Below are 19623 nucleotides of genomic sequence, written 5' to 3' on the forward strand. Positions count from 1 at the left end.
TACAATCTCCTTTTGTTTACTGATTCCCCATACACACTTCAACCCCTTTTTCCCCCTAACGTCCTTTTCCTCACCCTTTTCAACATTACGGGGTGATTTTGGGGTTTAAAACTATTCTAATAAAATAAGTATATGGGAAAAGAGAGCCCTCTTGAAGATGTGCACGCACACATACATAGCTAGTTTCGGATACAAATAAGAGATAGCGCTTCGAAATTAGTTTCCTTAAAATGCTTCAAGAGGGCTCTCTTTTCCTATAGGGAGCGTGCATGAACTGTACGAGGCAGCACAGGAGCCGTCAGATTTTTGGCGCGAAGTGTAAATGTGATGTTTATTGTTCCGATGTAGCCCACAAGATGGCAGAACCTACTATGCACAAGAAAACGCGTGACGTGTAAATGTGCATGTTTATGGTTCCGATTCAGGCCACAAGATGACAGACCCTCCAACGCGCACGGTCCCTATATACTTACGTTACTGTTTGGGCTTAGGTCTCGACCGAGAAACATGATAGGTAGGTACCATAAGAAAAAGAAATCTGGTATGTATCTTTTGAAGCTACCCTACGATTTTTATCTCGGGCAAGAAAAAAAGAGTTGAGATACTGATACAGTTCGCAAACTTTTTTTAAGTTTGCAGCAGGCTTAAAACGCTTCACACATCTTTTTTAATTCAGAATCCAAAAGATGTTTACCGCGTTTAGGAATAAATTATCCTAAAAAAATAGCCTCTTAAGAGTAGTCTGCCTTCAATATTAGCTAATATTTTGGGATCCTAGGTAGAATGTCAGTTAGGACGACTGAGTTAAGTATGTGAAGCGTTTTAATCCAACCTCGCGACCTGTTACTTTTAGAAAAGAGAATTTGAAAAAAGAGTGAAAGTCACCACACTGCCTTAACGAAGAAAGCTGGAGATTTAGAAGATCCAGTCACGGACTAACGGTAATTGTGAAGAAGACAAAAGTTTTTGGTTGGGAAGGCCTTCATAGAGCTTCTTCTATTTTTTATTAGTTCCCGATTAGCTGGTTTCCTGTTTAATATCCGGCAAATCTGTAACTAATTATATTTGTGTACGAATACGTACTTTGCTTGGGAACAGAAACAAAAAAATTTGCTCGTTTTGCTCTACCGACCGTAAATGTGTACAACCGTTAGCACTAGAAGCGACGACGGCAAAAATAATTTGAAATAGAGGTGTATTGTCAAAGAAAACTTTGTAGCCACAGTAAATTTACTGCCATCTTTCGACACATGACTAAAACTTTTAGAACAAATGCCGTTCTAAAAGTTATAATCATGTGTCGAAATATGGCTCTTTGATCCTTATTCTTTCACTAATACGTGTTAAATTTGTTAAACATCAAAACTTGGCGCCATCTAACCGGGCAACGGCTAAATGTTGTGGCACCATCGTTGGACACGATGCCGTCATACCTCTGGTCCTTGACCTTCATTTCACATTATCTTTGCTTTTAGGGTGTCTAGAAAAAAAAAGTTTACTTATTTATATTATATCTTTATTTATGGTTAGTTTCTCGTTTATTTTCTGTTTCTGTTGCCGCTTGCGGCTCCGAGGCCAGCTCCGCCCGCCGTGTTTCGACTGAATGTGCAGGCGCAGCGATGACTTGGTCGTGACCGTGCTCCCGCAGATGCTGCACGAGAAGCAGCCGCGGACGCCCAGGTGTACCTGTACATAACAGTACATTATGATGCAAGTGTGCTAAGTTTTTTTTTTTATACTACGTCGGTGACAAACAAGCATACGGCCCGCCTGATGGTAAACAGTCTCCGTAGCCTATGTACGCCTGCAACTCCAGAGGAGATACATGCGCGTTGCCGACCCTAAACCCCCCCTCGTTGAGCTCTGGCAACCTTACTCACCGGCAGGAACACAACACTATGAGTAGGGTCTAGTGTTATTGGGCTTCTGTTTTCTGTAAGGTGGAGGTACTTCCCCAGTTGGGCTCTGCTCTAGATCTGGAATGACATCCACTGGCTGTGCCCTACCACACAAAGCGAGATGACATTCACAATGCCCATTCCTCTCTTTTGGACGTAGTTTAAGGACGTACCCGAGTCCAATTAGTCATTACGCACGAGCTGAAAAACCGAGTGACACTAAACCTGGACTGGATGTTGTTCGAGATCTCCCTCACGGGAGCTATGAGTGGCTGTGTCCGCCGTTAGGCTGCGACGGCTGTATCGAGTCGCTCCCCATCGATGTGAGGAGGTCATTCCACGTCAATATGTGGACGTGTGTGCTGCTGGTGCAGGCCAGCTCTTCCGCGACCCCTAGCCTGGTGATTCCGTTCGAGCGGGGCCAGGTTTCGGGGTCGTGTGACACTAAAACGTTGACACACCCAAGTACACCAGCGTATTGTCAGGTGCGATAGGTGGTGAGTACTAAAGTACTAACAGTGTTATGGTGACGGTCGAGGTTACCCTTCATACTAAACACGCGTGGGCAGTGCTTACACTGGTAAGGTTTCTCGCCCGTGTGAGCCGCATGAGGGGAGACTGGGAATACTAGATCCTATGGGAGACTTGATAGGGGAGGATTAATAGTGATGATGGTACTCACTGTTTTATGGTGTCGGTCGAGGTTACCCTTCATGCTAAAGGCGTGTGGGCAGTGCTTACACTGGTACGGGCTCTCGCCCGTGTGAGGGGACACTGGGGATACTAGATCCTATGGGAGACTTGATCCTGGAGGAGACATGCTAGGGGAGGATTATTGTTGATGATGGTACTCACTGTTTTATGGTGTCGGTCGAGGTTAGCCTTCATGCTAGATGCGCGTGGGCAGTGTTTACACTGGTAAGGTTTCTCGCCCGTGTGAGAGGTGTGAGGGGAGACTGGCAATACTTGATCCTGGGGGAAACATGCTGTAGGGGAAGATTATGATGATCATGGTACTCACTGTTTTATGGTGTCGTTTGAGGTTACCCTTCATGGTGAAGGCCATGGGACACTCCTTACACTTGTAAGGTTTCTCGCCCGTGTGCGAGCGGATATGAATCTGCGCATACATAGAACATTGAGCAATAAGGAAGGTACTGTAGCGGAGTGACGTTTGTGAACGCACTCCTTAAAATATGTTATCTATGACTGTCACTTTGACAGCTCTCTCGGACTCACCCCTTGCATATATGGACGGATATGCTGTATATCAATTTAATTATAATTAATATTAAGAAGCCACTTACAACTAAAATAAATACAACAAGAAGTGTATCAAGTGTTTTATTGAAGATACTACAGGTACAAACTGAAATAGATCTCATATACAAAAGAAACAGCGTGCAGGGCTAAAATCGAATCAGCGTCCTCTACATTCGCGGCAGATGCCTAAATCGCTCTGCTACCCAGATCAGCCTTTTTTTTCTTTTTTTTTTTAGCCAACTTTTTTTTCTTTTTTCTTCGTATATAACATCTATTTTAGTTTATAGTTTATTTGTATTGTGCTATATTTTATTCGATTTTAATAATATTGATGAGGTTATTGTTTTGATGGAGATATGTTTTTATAAGGTAATTATTAATTATTGTATTATATAACATTGCAATTTATGAAATCTGTAATTCTGTTTTTTGTAAATAATGTCAAACGATCTTGATTTTCCTGAGGATCAAATGTCTATATGGGAAAGATGAGAGTTAAAGTCTGACGCTCGCACTCGACGATTGAAACGCCTCTAACAAAATGATAAGGTGATGTGACGTCACATTATATAAGTCTGTCCTAAATGTATGGAAGATCAAGGAAATTGCCATTTTGACCCTGAAATATTGCGTTTATGTGTATAGTTGTCATACAATTTATTTTACAATAAAATGTAAGGAATCGAATGGTACCATTTTCTTTTCTATTTTTGAAAGACAAAAAAAAATTTTTTTGAGACTTCGGAGTCTTGTATGTTTTTATAATCTCAATATCATTTTTTAAATCCCACTTTTTTATAATGGATGGCTCATTTTCTATCCATTTAACTAAATTTTGTTATAATATTCAACATGTGTCAAGTACCCAATTGACATTCCTAAACGTATAAGTGTGTGTACTTTGTCTTAAATGTAATCGTTAAATACATAAAAAAAAACCCAGGAACAAATATCTGTGATGAACACACAAATAACTGCCCTTACTAGGATTTGAACCCGGAACCATCGGCTTCATAGACAGGGTCACTACCCACTAGGCCAGACCGGTCTTCAAAAGACCGTGCGACTTGCAATCCGGCTCGTACCAATGAGTTTTTCGGAACTTATGTACGAAATATCATTTGATATTTACCAGTCGCTTTTCGGTGAAGGAAAACATCGTGAGGAAACCGGACTAATCCAAATAAGGCCTAGTTTACTTTCTGGGTTGGAGAGGTCAGATGGCAGTCGCTTTAGTGCCTACGCCAGTTCCTGGGATTAGTTTCCAAGCGGACCCTAGGCTCCCATGAGCCGTGGCAAAATGCCGAGAGAACGCGAGGAAGATGAATGAATTAATAAATTATGGTACTTACAATTAAACTTTCTTTTGAGAGGAAGTCCTTCGAGCAGTCATTGCAGGCAAATGGTTTTGGCGCCTGATGTTTGAGCTGATTATGTTGTTTCAGCATCGATGGGAACTGCCACAAAATTGCATTAATAGGTATTTGTATTATTATTATTTTATTAATAACTATGACAGTAATATTTCATGTGGAAGCGCTAGTGGCAATCCGGAGATCGTGGGTTCAAGCCCCGGCTCGTACCAATCTGCCTACTGAATACAAGTCTATTACAAATAGTAAAATCTTCAGTACGAGACTCAAACAGTATCTCTTGCAGAAATGTCATTACTCCATAGCAGATTTTATATTGGATGGCTGACTATATTCCTTGTTTTGACATGTTTAATTTTTACTTATTAATTGTGTGTATATTTTGTGTTTGACTTGTGTATTGTATTGGACTTGCAATGGAATGGTAATTTTAAAATCTTAAGACTATGTCTTTATTATAGTGAGTAAGGTGTACTGTACATATTCGACACAATGTATATTGTAATGAATAATAATAATAAAAAATTAGTTTTTATGTACGAAGTATCCTTTGATATTTACCAGTTGCTTTTCGGTGAAAGAAAACATCGTGAGGCAACCGGACTAATCCCAATAAGGCCTAGTTTGCCCTCTAGGTTGGAAAGTCAGATGGTAGTCGCTTTCGTAAAAAACTAGTGCTTACGTCAATTCTTGGGATTACTTGTCAAGCGAACCCCAGGCTCCCATGAGCCGGGGCAAAAATGCGATAACGCGAGGAAGAAGTAATATGTCATGTAAAACACAGTGAACTCTTTTAACGCTATAGTTAATTAATATTAACCATGTTGCTTATTATTTTAATATATTAATAAAATAACCATGACATTTAATATTTACCATCATTATTTTATTAATTTCATAAACGAAATTGACATTTTATATCTTATATTGCATAAACGTTGATAAAATATAACGTTATAAATATAGATCTCGTTGCCGTAAGTATTAAATACCTAGACTTAAGAAATATTGAGTGCCCTTACAGGGTGTCATGTACCTACCATCTTCAAATTGTAACACCTAATGTATAATGAGCATGACTGCAATACAATAAAGAATAAAAATAGACTCCAAAAACATTTTATAAAATAACTAAATTAAAGGTGCTGCACGATTTTTACTGTAAATATTTTGTTCTAACTTTTGTTTGTTCATGTCTAAACTTGTCAATGTACTATAAGTAAATAAAGTGCAGGACATTGATGTGCTCGTACCAAGTATTCATAAAATAAATAATAAGAATAAATAGAGGGTATTACTGCAATGTTCTGCCGCCAAAGCTACTAGCACCCATCGTAAACCATAGGGTAACTTATACATACTACCTATGCCTGAAACTATTTTTTGACAAGTATTCACAGATAAAAAATATGACATTGATGCATCAAGGCGGTTTTTTTACAAAGGGCCTACCGGAAAAGATCTAAATTTAGTTATCTGCCTGTTTGTGGCCCCCCTCGGTATCGCCTGCTAGACATGCTTGAGCGACACGTGAGCTGTGGGTTGTATATCTTATTAGACATTTGACTAATTGATTACCGGCATTTTGTCTCCGCACTGCTCACACATAGCCTCTTTCTTCACGAAGGGCCCCCGCTTGCGGTATCGTCTGTTAGAAACGCTTGCGCGACACGTGAGTTGTATAATTTATTAGAAATGGGACTAATTGATTACCGGCGCTTTGTCTCCGCACTGCTCACACATAGCCTCTTCCTTCACGAAGGGCCCCCGCTTGCGGTATCGTCTGTTAGAAACGCTTGCGCGACACGTGAGTTGTATAATTTATTGGAAATAGGACTAATTGATTACCGGCGCTTTGTCTCCGCACTGCTCACACATAGCCTCTTTCTTCAAGAAGGGCCCCCGCTTGCGGTATCGTCTGCTAGAGATACTTGCGCAACACGTGGGTTGTAGGTTGTATAACTTATTAGAAATTTTACTAATTGATTACCGGCATTTTGTCTCCGCACTGCTCACACATAACCTCGTTCTTTACGAAGGGCCCCCGCTTGCGGTATCGTCTGTTAGAAATGCTTGCTCGACACGTGAGTTGTATAACTTTTTAGAAATAGAGCTAATTGATTACCGGCACTTTGTCTCCGCACTGCTCACACATAACCTCGTTCTTCACGAAGGGCCCCCGCTTGCGGTATCGTCTGTTAGAAACGCTTGCGCGACACGTGAGTTGTATAATTTATTAGAAATGGGACTAATTGATTACCGGCGCTTTGTCTCCGCACTGCTCACACATAGCCTCGTTCTTCACGAAGGGCCCCCGCTTGCGGTATCGTCTGTTAGAAACGCTTGCGCGACACATGAGTTGTATAATTTATTGGAAATAGGACTAATTGATTACCGGCGCTTTGTCTCCGCACTGCTCACACATAACCTCGTTCTTTACGAAGGGCCCCCGCTTGCGGAATCGTCTGCTAGAGATGCTTGCGCAACACGTGGGTTGTAGGTTGTATAATTTATTAGAAATTTTACTAATTGATTAATGGCACTTTGTCTCCGCACTGCTCACACATAACCTCGTTCTTCACGAAGGGCCCCCGCTTGCGGTATCGTCTGCTAGAGATGCTTGCGCAACACGTGGGTTGTGGGTTGTATAATTTATTAGAAATGGGACATATTATTACCGGCACTTTGTCTCCGCACAGTTCGCACATAACCTCGTTCTTCACGAAGGGCTCCCGCTGAAGGCGTGGTCGCGTCTCGATCTTCTTCTTCTGTTGGAGATGCGAACGCGACACGTGGGTCGTGTACGCTTCGGCGGTCGGGAAAGATATCGAGCACTGTTTACAAATAATTAAGGTTAGAATTCACCTGGGCCGCATATGGATTATTATTTAATATACACCCCAAAAGTATGGGAACAAACCTATATGTATAATAAATAAAATATTTGTCAAAAACATTAAAAAATTTCTACTTTTTGTTCCTAGAAAGTGTAATACAAAGAAATTAGAGCGAGTAGAAATTTAACAAACAAAACTTCAACGAAATAATTGCCATATACAAAGTAAAAAATCGGCCAAGAGCATGTCGGGCCATGCTCAGTGTAGGGTTTCGTAGTTACCATTCTGTCAGAACAGGCCAAACGGGGCTGTTATTATCATGTACATCTAAGCAGAAGGGTACTATCTTTGCAGCGCTTTGTGCCGCTTTTCACTAAGAAGAGAAGATTTCTTGTAATAACTGAAAAAACGGCTTGACGGATCATGTTCGCTATATATTGAAAGTGTTTGTAAAGCTTTTGTTCCACGATTTTTTTATCATGTTTTTTGGATCCGTGGTTCAAAAGTTAGAGGGGGCCATACTATTTTATTTTTCTGTAAAATATTATTATTAAATATTTATCATTCAAAATCATTATTTAAAAGTCAATTTTACTAGCCAACATAAAAAATCAACTCAAGATTTGCATTTGATTACTTTACTACACATGTGGATAAAATGCAAATTCTCATAAGTTTTTGAACAATCAAGAGAACCTTTACCAGCTGGTGTGGTGAAAAGAAATTAGAGTGAGTAGAAGTTATACAAAACTCCTACCTACTCGTTCTATCTCGCACTGACCTCATCACATCGAGTTGACACGGTCGGATGTGCGTCCCCCACATGCTTGTGTAGCGCCTCCTCGCTCGCACAGTTCTCGCCGCACTGCTCGCACGGCCGCAGGCCTTCATGCTCGCCGGCCGTGTCCGTATGTCTGTCCAGAGCGGCTAAGCTCACAAACATCGCTGAGCATACTTCGCACTTGATTCTCTGAAAAAAAAAAAGTGACAAACGCAAATAACAGACGCGTATTTTTTTTTAGCTGCCCAAACTCAACCTATTTTTTGTTTTTTTTGAAACGTAATAATATACAGCATTACAGTCGAGACCAAAGCACTGTACAATTCAGATTATATAATAGGATTACATACTAGGAAAAACAGATCACAATCGACTTTCGTCCATCACCTCGCAATACCGCAGACACATCTGATACACAGCCGTCCATCGAAGGGAGAAATCTTCCTCCAAAGTACTAAAAAATTACTAAATCTTCTAACTCCTATAGGGACCGTGCGTGTTGGAGGGTCTGCCATCTTGTGGCCTGAATCGGAACCATAAACATGCACATTTACACGTCACGCGTTTTCTTGTGCATAGTAGGTTCTGCCATCTTGTGGGCTACATCGGAACAATAAACATCACATTTACGCCTCGCGCCAAAATCTGACGGCTCCTGTGCTGCCTCCTACAGTTCATGCACGCTCCCTATAGAATGTGATGCTCAAGCACTTTGCTAGTTAATGGCTGGTTTGAGTATATGTTTGAGAGCAGGAAAAAAATAATGAACACTTATTTTAAACTCAAGTTTCAGTCAAATGATTAATGAAAAATGGCATCTCAGTAGACAAAAATGTAGAACAAAAGACATAAACGCGCGACTATTTAGTCCCGCCCCGCGCCCGTTTAGTCTTTTCTATAGGAGCGCGGCGGCACGTGATTGGTCAATTTTTTTACAGTTGACCACAGCGTATCGAAATGAATATTATAGTTGAATGAGATACATGAAAAGTACGCAATTAAAGTTTGGTATACAAATTTCAACCGTTACAGTGGACGAGTAGAAAAAAGATTATTAGTTAATTCAAATATCAAATATATCAAATATCAAACATTTATTCAGCAAATAGGCCACAGGGGCACTTTTACATGTCCATTTTTACAAACAATAAATAAAAAAAAAAAACAGTTACAAATATCGAATCTATGAAATAATAAATACTTTATTAGAGATGTATACTGTCTCTAAATGTCAAATTACACAAAAAAAACTATGATAAAAAAATAAAACCATAAAATACTAAAATTCTTTTGAGGCTTAATTAAAAATTGAGGCTTGGACACAACTTGGCTTGGCTTGGGCTTGGATACGCATGCACAATATTTAAGATTAAGATCCCTTGTAAACCGTATTATGACAAATAAAATATTGATTGTCAAAAATTCAAAATTCAAAAATTTATTCTGCAAGTAGGCCTCAAGGGCTCTTTTACAAGTCAATACAACATTTATAGTAACATCATATAGTGACATGAAAAATACATAACAACATTTATAAATACATCAGCCAATACCTGGGTAAACATTACATTATAATAATCTTAAAATAAATAATTACTACAATACAATAGAGATGTATAGTCTCTATGGTTAAAAACACATTAAATCTGGAGATGTAAAAGGTCCCCAATGTCAGAGTACTAATACTAATAAAATTTGGAGGTGTAAAGTCTCTCCAAGTGTCAAAATAAAATTTATACTATTTATTTAAATAAACCGCGTCTGGACTGTTAAACTAAAAGTCTCATAAACTAATGCTACAGAATACATAACTAGTATGTACCAAGTCAAATATACACACAATAATATATAAATAAATATATAAATGTATAATAATATATAAATGTACAGTATGACAGAGACGTATAGTCTCCACGGTTAATACATTAAGTTTGGAGATGTATAAGGCCCCCACGGCCTGAGAGAAATAATAATACACAATAAAATACATTGATTAATTGATTGGAGTTAATTTATAAGGGGTTTGGACTTTACCTTGGTATGGGTTTTCCCTTTGTGCAACCGGAGCCCTTTTTGACCGACGAACACCTCGCCGCACTCGTCGCAGGCCACGTTCGCATTGGGGTGCATGCAACGCATGTGAGACAGGAAGGACGTACTCTTTCTAACAAAAAAAAGTTTTTGTTCAAAAATTACATTTTCATACAAGCTTTCATCGCTGATTTTTTTCTTTCAACAAACTCATCGAGACAAATTTAACAAACCCAAACACAAGGTTGCGTTGTTTTATCTCAGAGTTCATATGGCCGCCTATATCTATCCTCAGATCAGCTCGATGGTACCATAATACACCGTGTTTTTTTTTTTATTTGCGTTAATTTCAAGGGTGCATTCCTGAGCTTAAATTAAGTAACTTTCTCAAAGACTTATGTTAATTAGAATACTTAAGTAAGTATTCTAATTAACTCCATTTCGGAGATAATCAATATTTTATTTTTATCTTATAAAGCCCTTACGAGTGTGTACATTTACCTTAGAACCCGTTCACATATTGATTAGTGTTTAGTACGGGTTAATACATTTGCTACTAAACGTAAGTACTATCTCGGACGATCGATGTTCGAAATGACATTGACATGTCACAGTTTTCAATTGTTTGATTGAGATAAATGTAATGCCCGTGCAACAACAACGCTAATAGCGTTCGTTAGCTGGAGCTGATGCACATCTATTAATTACATCACACGTTAAGGGGGAGGGAGGGGGTCAAGAAAATGTGACATGTTGTGACAAGAGGAGGGGGAGTCGCAAACCTTGTGACGTCACTTTGAACATCATCAGTAACCGATTTTTTTAATTCGTTGTAAAGTTAAATAACGATATTTTGGAACGATAATCGTTTATATTCGTTTAATTTTCTTTCCTAATCGTTTTTAGGGTTCCGTACCAAGGGTCAAACGGGACCCTATTACTAAGATTTTTTTTTGCCGTTTTTATATATGATGGTACGGAACCCTTCATGAGCGAGTCCGACTCGCACTTGCCCGGTTTTTGTGTTTCGATTACTAATACTTCTTTCATCAAAAATAATTTGATGGAATAATAATAATACCTAATTCGAAACATGTGATGTCAGACCTTAGGGATTTGCGGAATGTGACCAAGTGTGACAAGGAGGGAAGGAGGGGTCTAAAAACCTAGACATTCGTGTGATAGTAATTAACGGATAAATAAGTAAAATCCACCGCACACGTCCGCGACAGTTAGCAGGGCTCATACAATTTTACGTTAACCCGCTCGCCCGCCCCGTGTACACGCGCGGGCTTTCGGACGACCTAAAGGCTTGTAATATAGACTTGCGATCCTAATAACTCATAAATCTATAATAATATTTAAATCTTCTCGGGTCAGAGGTGTAGGGTTAGAGCCGGTGTAGCTTTATTTGACGTTCATAATCGCATTGTAATATGTCTACTTGAAAAATAAACTATCTTTATCTACACATATATCATAAACCCTCTATGATGCCTTCAAAATCCGTAAATAATGGCCAACATTACGACAAACTGTTTTGTTACAACATTGGCTGTAATTTGGGTCAGTGAATCATCATAGAAAGTTTATAATATGTGTGTAGATAAAATAGTGTAACTGTACATAATTAGGCATTAAAACGCTCGTGTGATCCTTTTAAGAAACTCACTTCGTTCGTTTCTTAAACCCACACTCGCGTATTTTAATGCCTTTTATTATGTAGCAGTCACATAAACTACTATTATCTTTATCATATAATAAATAAGCTCTGAGACTCTAAAATCGAAACTCTAGGTTTGCCAGCGAGCGATGGAGCGTAGGTAGGTGTTCCTAGAACTGATCGTATCAGAAACACGGAACTACGCTCCAGAACTCGAGTTGTAGATGTGGGCGCCAAAGGCTACTAAGCTCAAGTAAGACTGGGCTGGACATGTCTGCCGCAAAGGTGGGCCAAAATGGTCACTGAGTGGGACCCACAGAACCATAGACGGTGCAGGCAGATCGAAAAGGAGATGGCGGGACGACTTGGACGCATTCTATCCAAAATGGTGGGTAAATGTTGGCATTGATAGGGTCGAGTGGAGAAAACGGGAGGCCTTGGGAGGACACTAAAGTTGGCTAACAGAAAAAAAAAAACTCACTTGAAGCTCTTGCCACAGTGCTGGCACTCGTAGGTGCGGCCCGCGTGCAGGCCGTGGTGCAGCATCGCCTGGGACCTGCACATATCCATGCAAATTACGTTTACAGTACATATAGTGTGTATATTTTATACAAAAACACACACAGTTGCATTTTAAGATTAATTATTAGATGCATTTAAATTTTAAGTGAAAATAGCGGGAGCCGGCTTTACTTTTTAATTTTTCCTGCTCACGGCAGCCAACATGGCAATGATAGTTCCATTCAGGATTTGAACCCGGGACCATCAGCTTCGTAGGCAGGGTCACTACCCACTAGGCCAGACCGGTCGTCAAATATATGGTGCTTGTTTCCCGCACTAGTGCGGGAATAGGTAAGCACTTTTTGTGCATACGTCGAAAGTTAAAACTGCCATTTGTACTGTAAAACGTCGTACGATTCACGTGCGCCAAGCTTAGACGAACTTTACCAAACTAGAAATTATACTAGCCGACGATATATATTCGTATAGTATAGATAAATACACTCATATACATAGAAGACATCCATGACTCAGGAACAAATATCTGTGTTCGTCACAAATAAATGCCCTTACCGGGATTCAAACGCGAAACCATCGGCTTCATAAGCAGGGTCACTAGGCACTAGGCCAGACGGGTCATCAGAAAATTATCTGTGTTCCGAATTTGTAAGATTTAATAACCAATTTGAATGTACAAAGTGTGGCTACAAAGTTTTCTTTGACAATCCACCTCTATTCTATTTCAAATCCTTTTTGGTTGAGTCCAGGTCCTGTAGGGCTAAGATGGTCGGCTCTTTATCATTTGTCACCATGCCTGTCACGTTCTAACAAGTATATAAGCGCGAAAGTGACGGGCATAGTGACAAGTGATAAAAATGGAACCATGCTGCCACCGCAGGCGCGTATATATATAACTTTTATCACTAAAAAAAAAACAACCCCATATTTCAATTTATGGAAAATCTCAGACAATAAGTATCAAAGTCAAATGACGTTCTAAAAGTTTGAATCATGTGTCGAAAAATGGCAGTAAATTTACTGTAGCTACAAAGTTTTCTTTGACAATCCACCTCTATTTCAAATTCTCTTTGAAATAGATGTCATTGTCAAAGGCCAAAGGTATGGCGGCATCGTTTCGAGCGATAGAGCCACAACATTTGGGTTATGCACGGTAAGATGGCGCCACACGCCACTTTTTGATATGATACAAATGGAGTTCTAAAAGTTTTAATCATGTGTCGAAAGATGGCAGTAAATTTACTGTAGCTACAAACTTTTCTTTGACAATCCACCTCTATTACAAATACTCTTTGGCTTGGTCTAACTCTATAAGCTTCGAAAAAGATACTGACTTGCTTCTAGAGACGAAGTCGCACAGCGTGCAGAGCATCTTCATCCGATGCAAACCCTGGTGCTGATTCCGCCTGTTGGGCCTCGCGAAGCGAACCTGGCAGATCTCGCACGCGTACGGCCCAATGCTCTAAAATGTATAAAAATGGGTATATAATTACTATTAAAATCACTAATACATTTTTTTTTGTGGTTGACTACAGCGTATCTAAATGAATATTTCAAGGAGCTAGGCATCTTAACACTAACGTGCTTATATATATTAGAAATATGTAAATTTGTAAAAGCCCATAGCCATCTTCTTACAATCCAAAGAACGACACACAAAACCGCTAAACCTCCGAAACAATAACAACCTCGCGCTACCCACATCCAACCTAACATTATATCATTCAGGACCTCACATGATGTGCACTAAAATATATAACAAAATTCCACAAGCAATAAAATCAATAGCAAACCTAAATCATTTGAAACCGCCTTAAATAATTATTTATTAGATAAAAGTTATTATTCTTTGCAGGAGTTTTTTGAAGATACCTTTCCGACAAAATAGAATGCTAGTTTTTATTTTAAGGTTTATTTTTACCTACATAGCTGTGCAATGTAACTAATAAGATTAGTTTTAAGTATAAGTACTTATAGTATAAGAATAAATTGCTGTGCCCTTACAGGGACTGTATTCATTGTAATATATGAGCAATAAAGATGTTATGAGTTATCAGTTATGAGTTATTATAATTGAGTTGGGAGCCAATACATGAAAAATACGCAATTATAATTTGGTATACGAAATCTTAATTCAACCATTACAGTCGACGAGTAGAAAAAAGTAATACTTTACTCTGTATCTTTAGGTATTTAAATATAAGTAAACAAAAAATTAGTACATTTTCGGGTAGTTATAACAATTATTGGTTAACCGACCAAATACAAAACCGCCTAGAACTGTCATTGAACGACCTGACTTTAACCTACATTATTTGATCATGTAATGTATTCATCTACCCTCAACTGGCTTAAGGACTCATTTGAGGGTGGATTTTGTTTTATTTTATTTAAATACCTAAAGATACAGAGTATAGGCTCAAAAATAATTAGGGGACTTCTCCCCAAAACCTGTAAGATGAGAAGACTCACAGCACTATGCCGCTGCAGGTGGTTCTCATAAGCTGGCTTCATCCCGAACCCTTTATAACACTCCTCGCACTTGAACTGCGACTCCAGGTAGTTCCTGCTCTCCCGGCGCGCTGCGAACTCTGCCAACTGCTCTTCCTACGCACAACACTCACATAATTATTAAGAAAGTGGACGACCGCGTAAATCGCCTTTTCTGGATATTAACATTATTGAAACGGACCCCTTTGTTTGATATAATTATTGAAAGTCATAATCATAATGATAGTTATATAGTTATATTATCATTACCATTAGTCATAACTCTGAAACCGTTAACTTATCTGGAATTTCCTTAGGTTATCCTATACATAGGTTAGTTTAGGTTTGTTTTATGGCAATCCTGAAAAGTTACGCGTTTCTGAGAAAAACCCAAATTATGGCTAACGAAAATGAGGACAAACAATACATTATGACTTAACACTTTATGGAAAAAAAAAACCCTTATTGAAAATATACTGATGCAATTTTATGTATATCAAGTTGATACACTCGTAGCCTAATGCCCCTCGATCTGTCTGATAAAAATTTGTTTAGTCGCATTTTTCTGTTCAGCAAACGAGGCATGTCACGCGATTGGGGCCGAACGATGGACCAGGAAAGTGGAGGCCCAGGGAGGATCAGAGAGTTAGGGGTCGTCCACCACAAAGATGGCTGAATGACTTGAGCCGTCACGTGGGACACAACTGGTTCCAAGTGGCAAGGGACACTTGGCCAGATTTGAAGGAAGCATATGTCCAGAAACCGGCAAACTAAAAGGCTGCAATGCACAGATAGATAGACTTATAATTCAGTTAATAATGGTGCCTAATTCTTACCTTGCTCAAAATAACAATTTGCACTGAATAATCACTTTCGAAAATCTTATTTTTTCTCATTTCTTCCTTTTCATTTTTTATTCTTTTCCTTGTGCGAGTCGGTTTGGGACCCGTATTTTTTTCACCAAGATTACATATAGTTTTATCCTCCTCTTTTTTAATTATTTTACGCTTTTTTTACTGAATTCTTAGCGTTTTGTTTACTACCGTTTCCTTTTCGCTTTTTCACTGAATTTTTAACATTCTTTATACTACTGACATCATTTATATTCTCAATATGGTCTCCAATTTCTATGTATGTTTCATTTTTTAGACTGACATCAACTATATCTTTATACTCATTCACAATAACTCCATCCATATCTGATTTTATTCTACTAATATCACCATTTTCACTCTCTATTTCTATCTTACATTTGGTGCCAATTCCATCGTTTTTTATTTCTATATTTTTATTTGTACTTTTTAATCCATTTTCATCTTTTAACGGTATGACATCTATTCCATTATGATTACTTTCTTCATATATTCCAACATCAAATTCTATCATTTCATCAGTTTTGTTTAAAATTTTATTTATGTCAACTATATCTATGTTTGGTTCATTTTTTATGTGTTCTGCCGGTAGTATATCTAAGTTTGCGCCTTGTGTTAGGGTTTCCATTATTTTTATATCATTTTCTGGTTCAGTGTCTTTTTCAGGGATGTAGTTGATTGTTTCAACTTCAGTTATGGTTAAATTGATGAATTGAGAAGTCTGATTTATACTTCGAATATAATCTGTGTTTAACTGAAAAATGACGAAAATAATTACAATTACAAACCAATGGAAACACATAATAGTAGTGTGTTGTGTGTTGGTCGACTGATGAGATCCCTAGTGTGCAAAATGTTCAAGTTGATAAACTAAGTTCCTGTGGTTCATAAGACCTGAGCCATTAAAAATATTGATATCAACTTTGGCCAATCTTCTCTAACACCACAGAGCCAAGGCAATGCTATCCTCAAGTGTCGGAGGTAATTTTAAAACCGAATTATACGCAAAAAAGTCTCGTTTTTGTGATTAATAATCATGTGTAGTGTAACAAATAAATCTAAACCTGAACTAAGTTTTTTTTTTACTCTGTTAACTTTGGGGTATAAAAAAATTACAAAAAAAAAAATACTTTGCCATTCAGTTTGCTTAAATGTAGTTAATTTAAGCAACCTGAATGGCAAAGTACTTTTTTTTTTGTAAATTTTTTGTTCTTTTAATTCTTTTTTTTTCGTAAAAAGTAACGAATTGCGTTATTGTAACCCAGACATTATATTTAACTCTACCAAACAATAGGAAACTATGACTACGACATATCAACGACATTTCAAATATTGATTGTTCGAGATAGTACTTACGTTTAGTAGCAAAATCATGAACTCATACTAAACACTAATCAATATGTAAACAGGCCCTAAGGCAAGTGTACACGCTCATAGGGCCCTTATCAGATGAAAATAAATCATTATCTCATAAATGGAGTTAATTAGAATACCAGTGTCTTCGAGAAAGTTACTTAATTTAAGAAAAAAAAAACATGGTGTATACAACACCGTTTCTTATCGCTTTATTACAATACTGGAATATCTGCTTCTTTGAGAAAGTTACTTAATTAATGCATCCTTAAAACTAAAGGACTTTAAAAAAAAAACACCGTATAGTAAGTAGTGGTAAATTATTTTTCTAAGTTACCTGTCCCCTCAGCAACTCTGGCATGAGCTGTTGTTGTGTTCGGACACACATCTTCCTGAACAAGACACATTTCATAAGCAGAGTGCGGCAGTGTGAGCACAGATATTGAGGAAGCTTGTCCTTCATCACCTATTCAAAGAAATAATATCATATACAAGGTGCCCCCGTGGAAAAGGAAAAAAAATTACCACGTATTCCTGAGGTCATAAGAAGGAAAAAATCTTATACAAATTTAAGCCACTTCCGCCAAAAAAAATATTTTTAGTGTTTTTTTTTTACTTTTTCTATGTTTTTATACATAATAAGTACTTGCTCTTGGAAAATTTAAGGATTAATATGAATTGGTACATTTTTTTTCGTTAATAAGTTTTTTTATTTGTATTTTATTTGTGTAATAATGTCCTATAATATTTATATTTATTTATTTATTTATTCACTCTTCTTTTTTTTTAAATTATGGCTTCAGTCCAGTGAGACTATTTCACCAGTATAAAGGTCTTAGGAGCTTTAACCTTTTCAATGCCAAAGACCACTAAAACGGTCATCGTCTGTCGTGCGCGCGACGCCAATGACCATTAAAAAGGCTATGGCGGACGTTGTCAAAGCGACTTTCCTACTGTCAGTTAAGCTTCATATTCGCTCTTCACCAGTTAACTTTTTGGCGTCCATGGCATTTCTTGACATGTGTGGAAAAGCGTTGAAAAGGTTAAATACGACTAAAACTGTACAGTTAGTACAAAACAATGTACGGTGATTTTATCAGCTCTTGTAAAGCAATAGCTGGACTTTACACGGAGCATGTGGACTACCGGCCAAGTCAGAGGAATAGCCTAGTTTGGGATCCAGTTGTATTCATGTGCCGGATTTTTTTTTTTACTACTTTGACAACCATTCTGGTCTAATGGGTGACCCTGCCTATGAAGCCAATGGTCTTGGGTTCAAATCCTGGTAAGGACATTTATTTCGTGCGATGAGCATAGATATTTGTTTCTGAGTCATGGATGTTTTCTAAGTGTTTGCATAAGTAAATATATCGTTGCTTACTGTGGGGTTTAGTCAATGTGTGTAATAATGCCCTATAATATTTATTTATTTATTGGCATGTTTTTAAACAGTGTCAAAACAATTAGATGCAAATTTCTTTTGATTAACAAATTAAATTTGTTTGGATGATTTCCAAATTATGACATATCTGGAGAAGCTGAGGTTATACTCCTCTTACTCAGGATAAAAGGGGCTTATAGACAGCCTATTTTCATCTTATTTATGAAGAATAATTGTCACCCCTGAAATGATTTCTATAGTAATAATGTAGTAGTGTAGTATTATCTAAACTACTACATTATTTTTAAGTATATATTGCTCATCATCCTGGCCTCGTCTGATAGTGGCGATAGACTTTAAATTGTAATTTCGTAACGGTTAAATTTATTAGACTATACAAGTGTTATTCTTGGCTAGTAGTTTTTTTTTTAACACTTACAGGAGCCCCAGCAATGGCAGAGAAAGCGTTAGCTAGTTTATACTCATGGATATTGTACAATCTGCCGTCGGTGGACAGACATGCTCGGCAGCACAACAAGTACTGAGCTGAGCACGTATTATGTGTCTTGTCCAATACTATAAAGAGGTCATTCGGTCCATTAAGCTTATACATTGTAGTTTGAAGAGATCCGAGTATATAGGGTTTGCTTGCTGTTTTTAATGTACGACACCATTTACTCTATTAAATTTATAAATAGTGCACCAAATTCGACAAAATTTTACGCATTAATGCGAAACGCAAAACCAAACGTGAACCATGGAGTTATTACACTAGGTCCGTGACGTGACAAACTGAAATCTGTCATTCTGTCAAACTATTAAGGCCTCATACACACGAGCGCTTTTACAACGCGCGTTATTATACGTTTGCATTAGGTATGGATTGCACGAACCTAGACATAGATGGTAGGATCAACTAGATGTGCTATACACATGCGCCCGTGAGAAACATAACGTACGCAATGCACCAAATTAAAAACACGCTTTAACATTCCCCTATAGACTATAACCTTAGACAATCTCAACAACTTAAGTAGGTAGATATTTTCTATAGAATCAAAAAAGAAAAAGTACATACTTTTTGTAAAATATTATCTAAGCGTCGGCAGCCCTAGCATTGCGCCAATGCGCGCGGTACGGGGAACGGCGCGTTGAAGGTCAC

At 38.0% G+C, this 19623-nt stretch overlaps 1 protein-coding gene across 5 annotated transcripts; it reads right to left on the reverse strand.

The window, feature by feature from the left end:
* Window positions 1–1494: 1494 nt before the first annotated feature.
* Window positions 1495–19251, reverse strand: LOC133532392 (zinc finger protein OZF-like). 5 transcript variants are annotated; one of them, XR_009801690.1, is made up of 12 exons: window positions 18901–19251; window positions 17418–17546; window positions 15692–16481; window positions 14838–14972; window positions 13700–13827; window positions 12328–12402; window positions 10187–10316; window positions 8153–8341; window positions 7213–7368; window positions 4514–4618; window positions 2581–3018; window positions 1495–1686 (listed from the first exon to the last, which is right to left on the reverse strand). XR_009801690.1 is itself a non-coding variant. In XM_061871007.1 (12 exons), exons 3-12 carry the CDS (start codon window positions 15749–15751, stop codon window positions 1504–1506), a joined length of 1260 nt encoding a protein of 419 aa, XP_061726991.1. In that variant the 5' UTR covers window positions 15752–16481; window positions 17418–17546; window positions 18901–19251; the 3' UTR covers window positions 1495–1503. The 5 variants fall into 5 exon arrangements, 3 of the variants coding, with proteins under 3 accessions (XP_061726991.1, XP_061726993.1, XP_061726992.1); XM_061871007.1 differs by having other exon boundaries at window positions 2920–3018; XM_061871009.1 differs by lacking the exon at window positions 17418–17546 and having other exon boundaries at window positions 2920–3018.
* Between the last annotated feature and the right edge of the window lie 372 nt (window positions 19252–19623).

This window comes from Cydia pomonella, chromosome 27, assembly GCF_033807575.1.
Source record: "Cydia pomonella isolate Wapato2018A chromosome 27, ilCydPomo1, whole genome shotgun sequence".
Classification (NCBI taxonomy): domain Eukaryota; kingdom Metazoa; phylum Arthropoda; class Insecta; order Lepidoptera; family Tortricidae; genus Cydia; species Cydia pomonella.

What these genes read in the sequence shown, in the direction of transcription:
- LOC133532392 (XM_061871009.1), bottom strand. Translation starts at nt 15,751, where the DNA reads ATGAGAAAAAATAAGATTTTCGAAAGTGATTATTCAGTGCAAATTGTT. An exon ending in AAATTGTTATTTTGAGCAAG is followed by an intron (nt 14,973 to 15,691) that starts GTAAGAATTAGG and finishes TGTTGTGCGTAG; the next exon opens with GAAGAGCAGTTGGCAGAGTT. An exon ending in CACTGTGGCAAGAGCTTCAA is followed by an intron (nt 10,317 to 12,327) that starts GTGAGTTTTTTT and finishes TTTTTTTGTTAG; the next exon opens with AAAGAGTACGTCCTTCCTGT.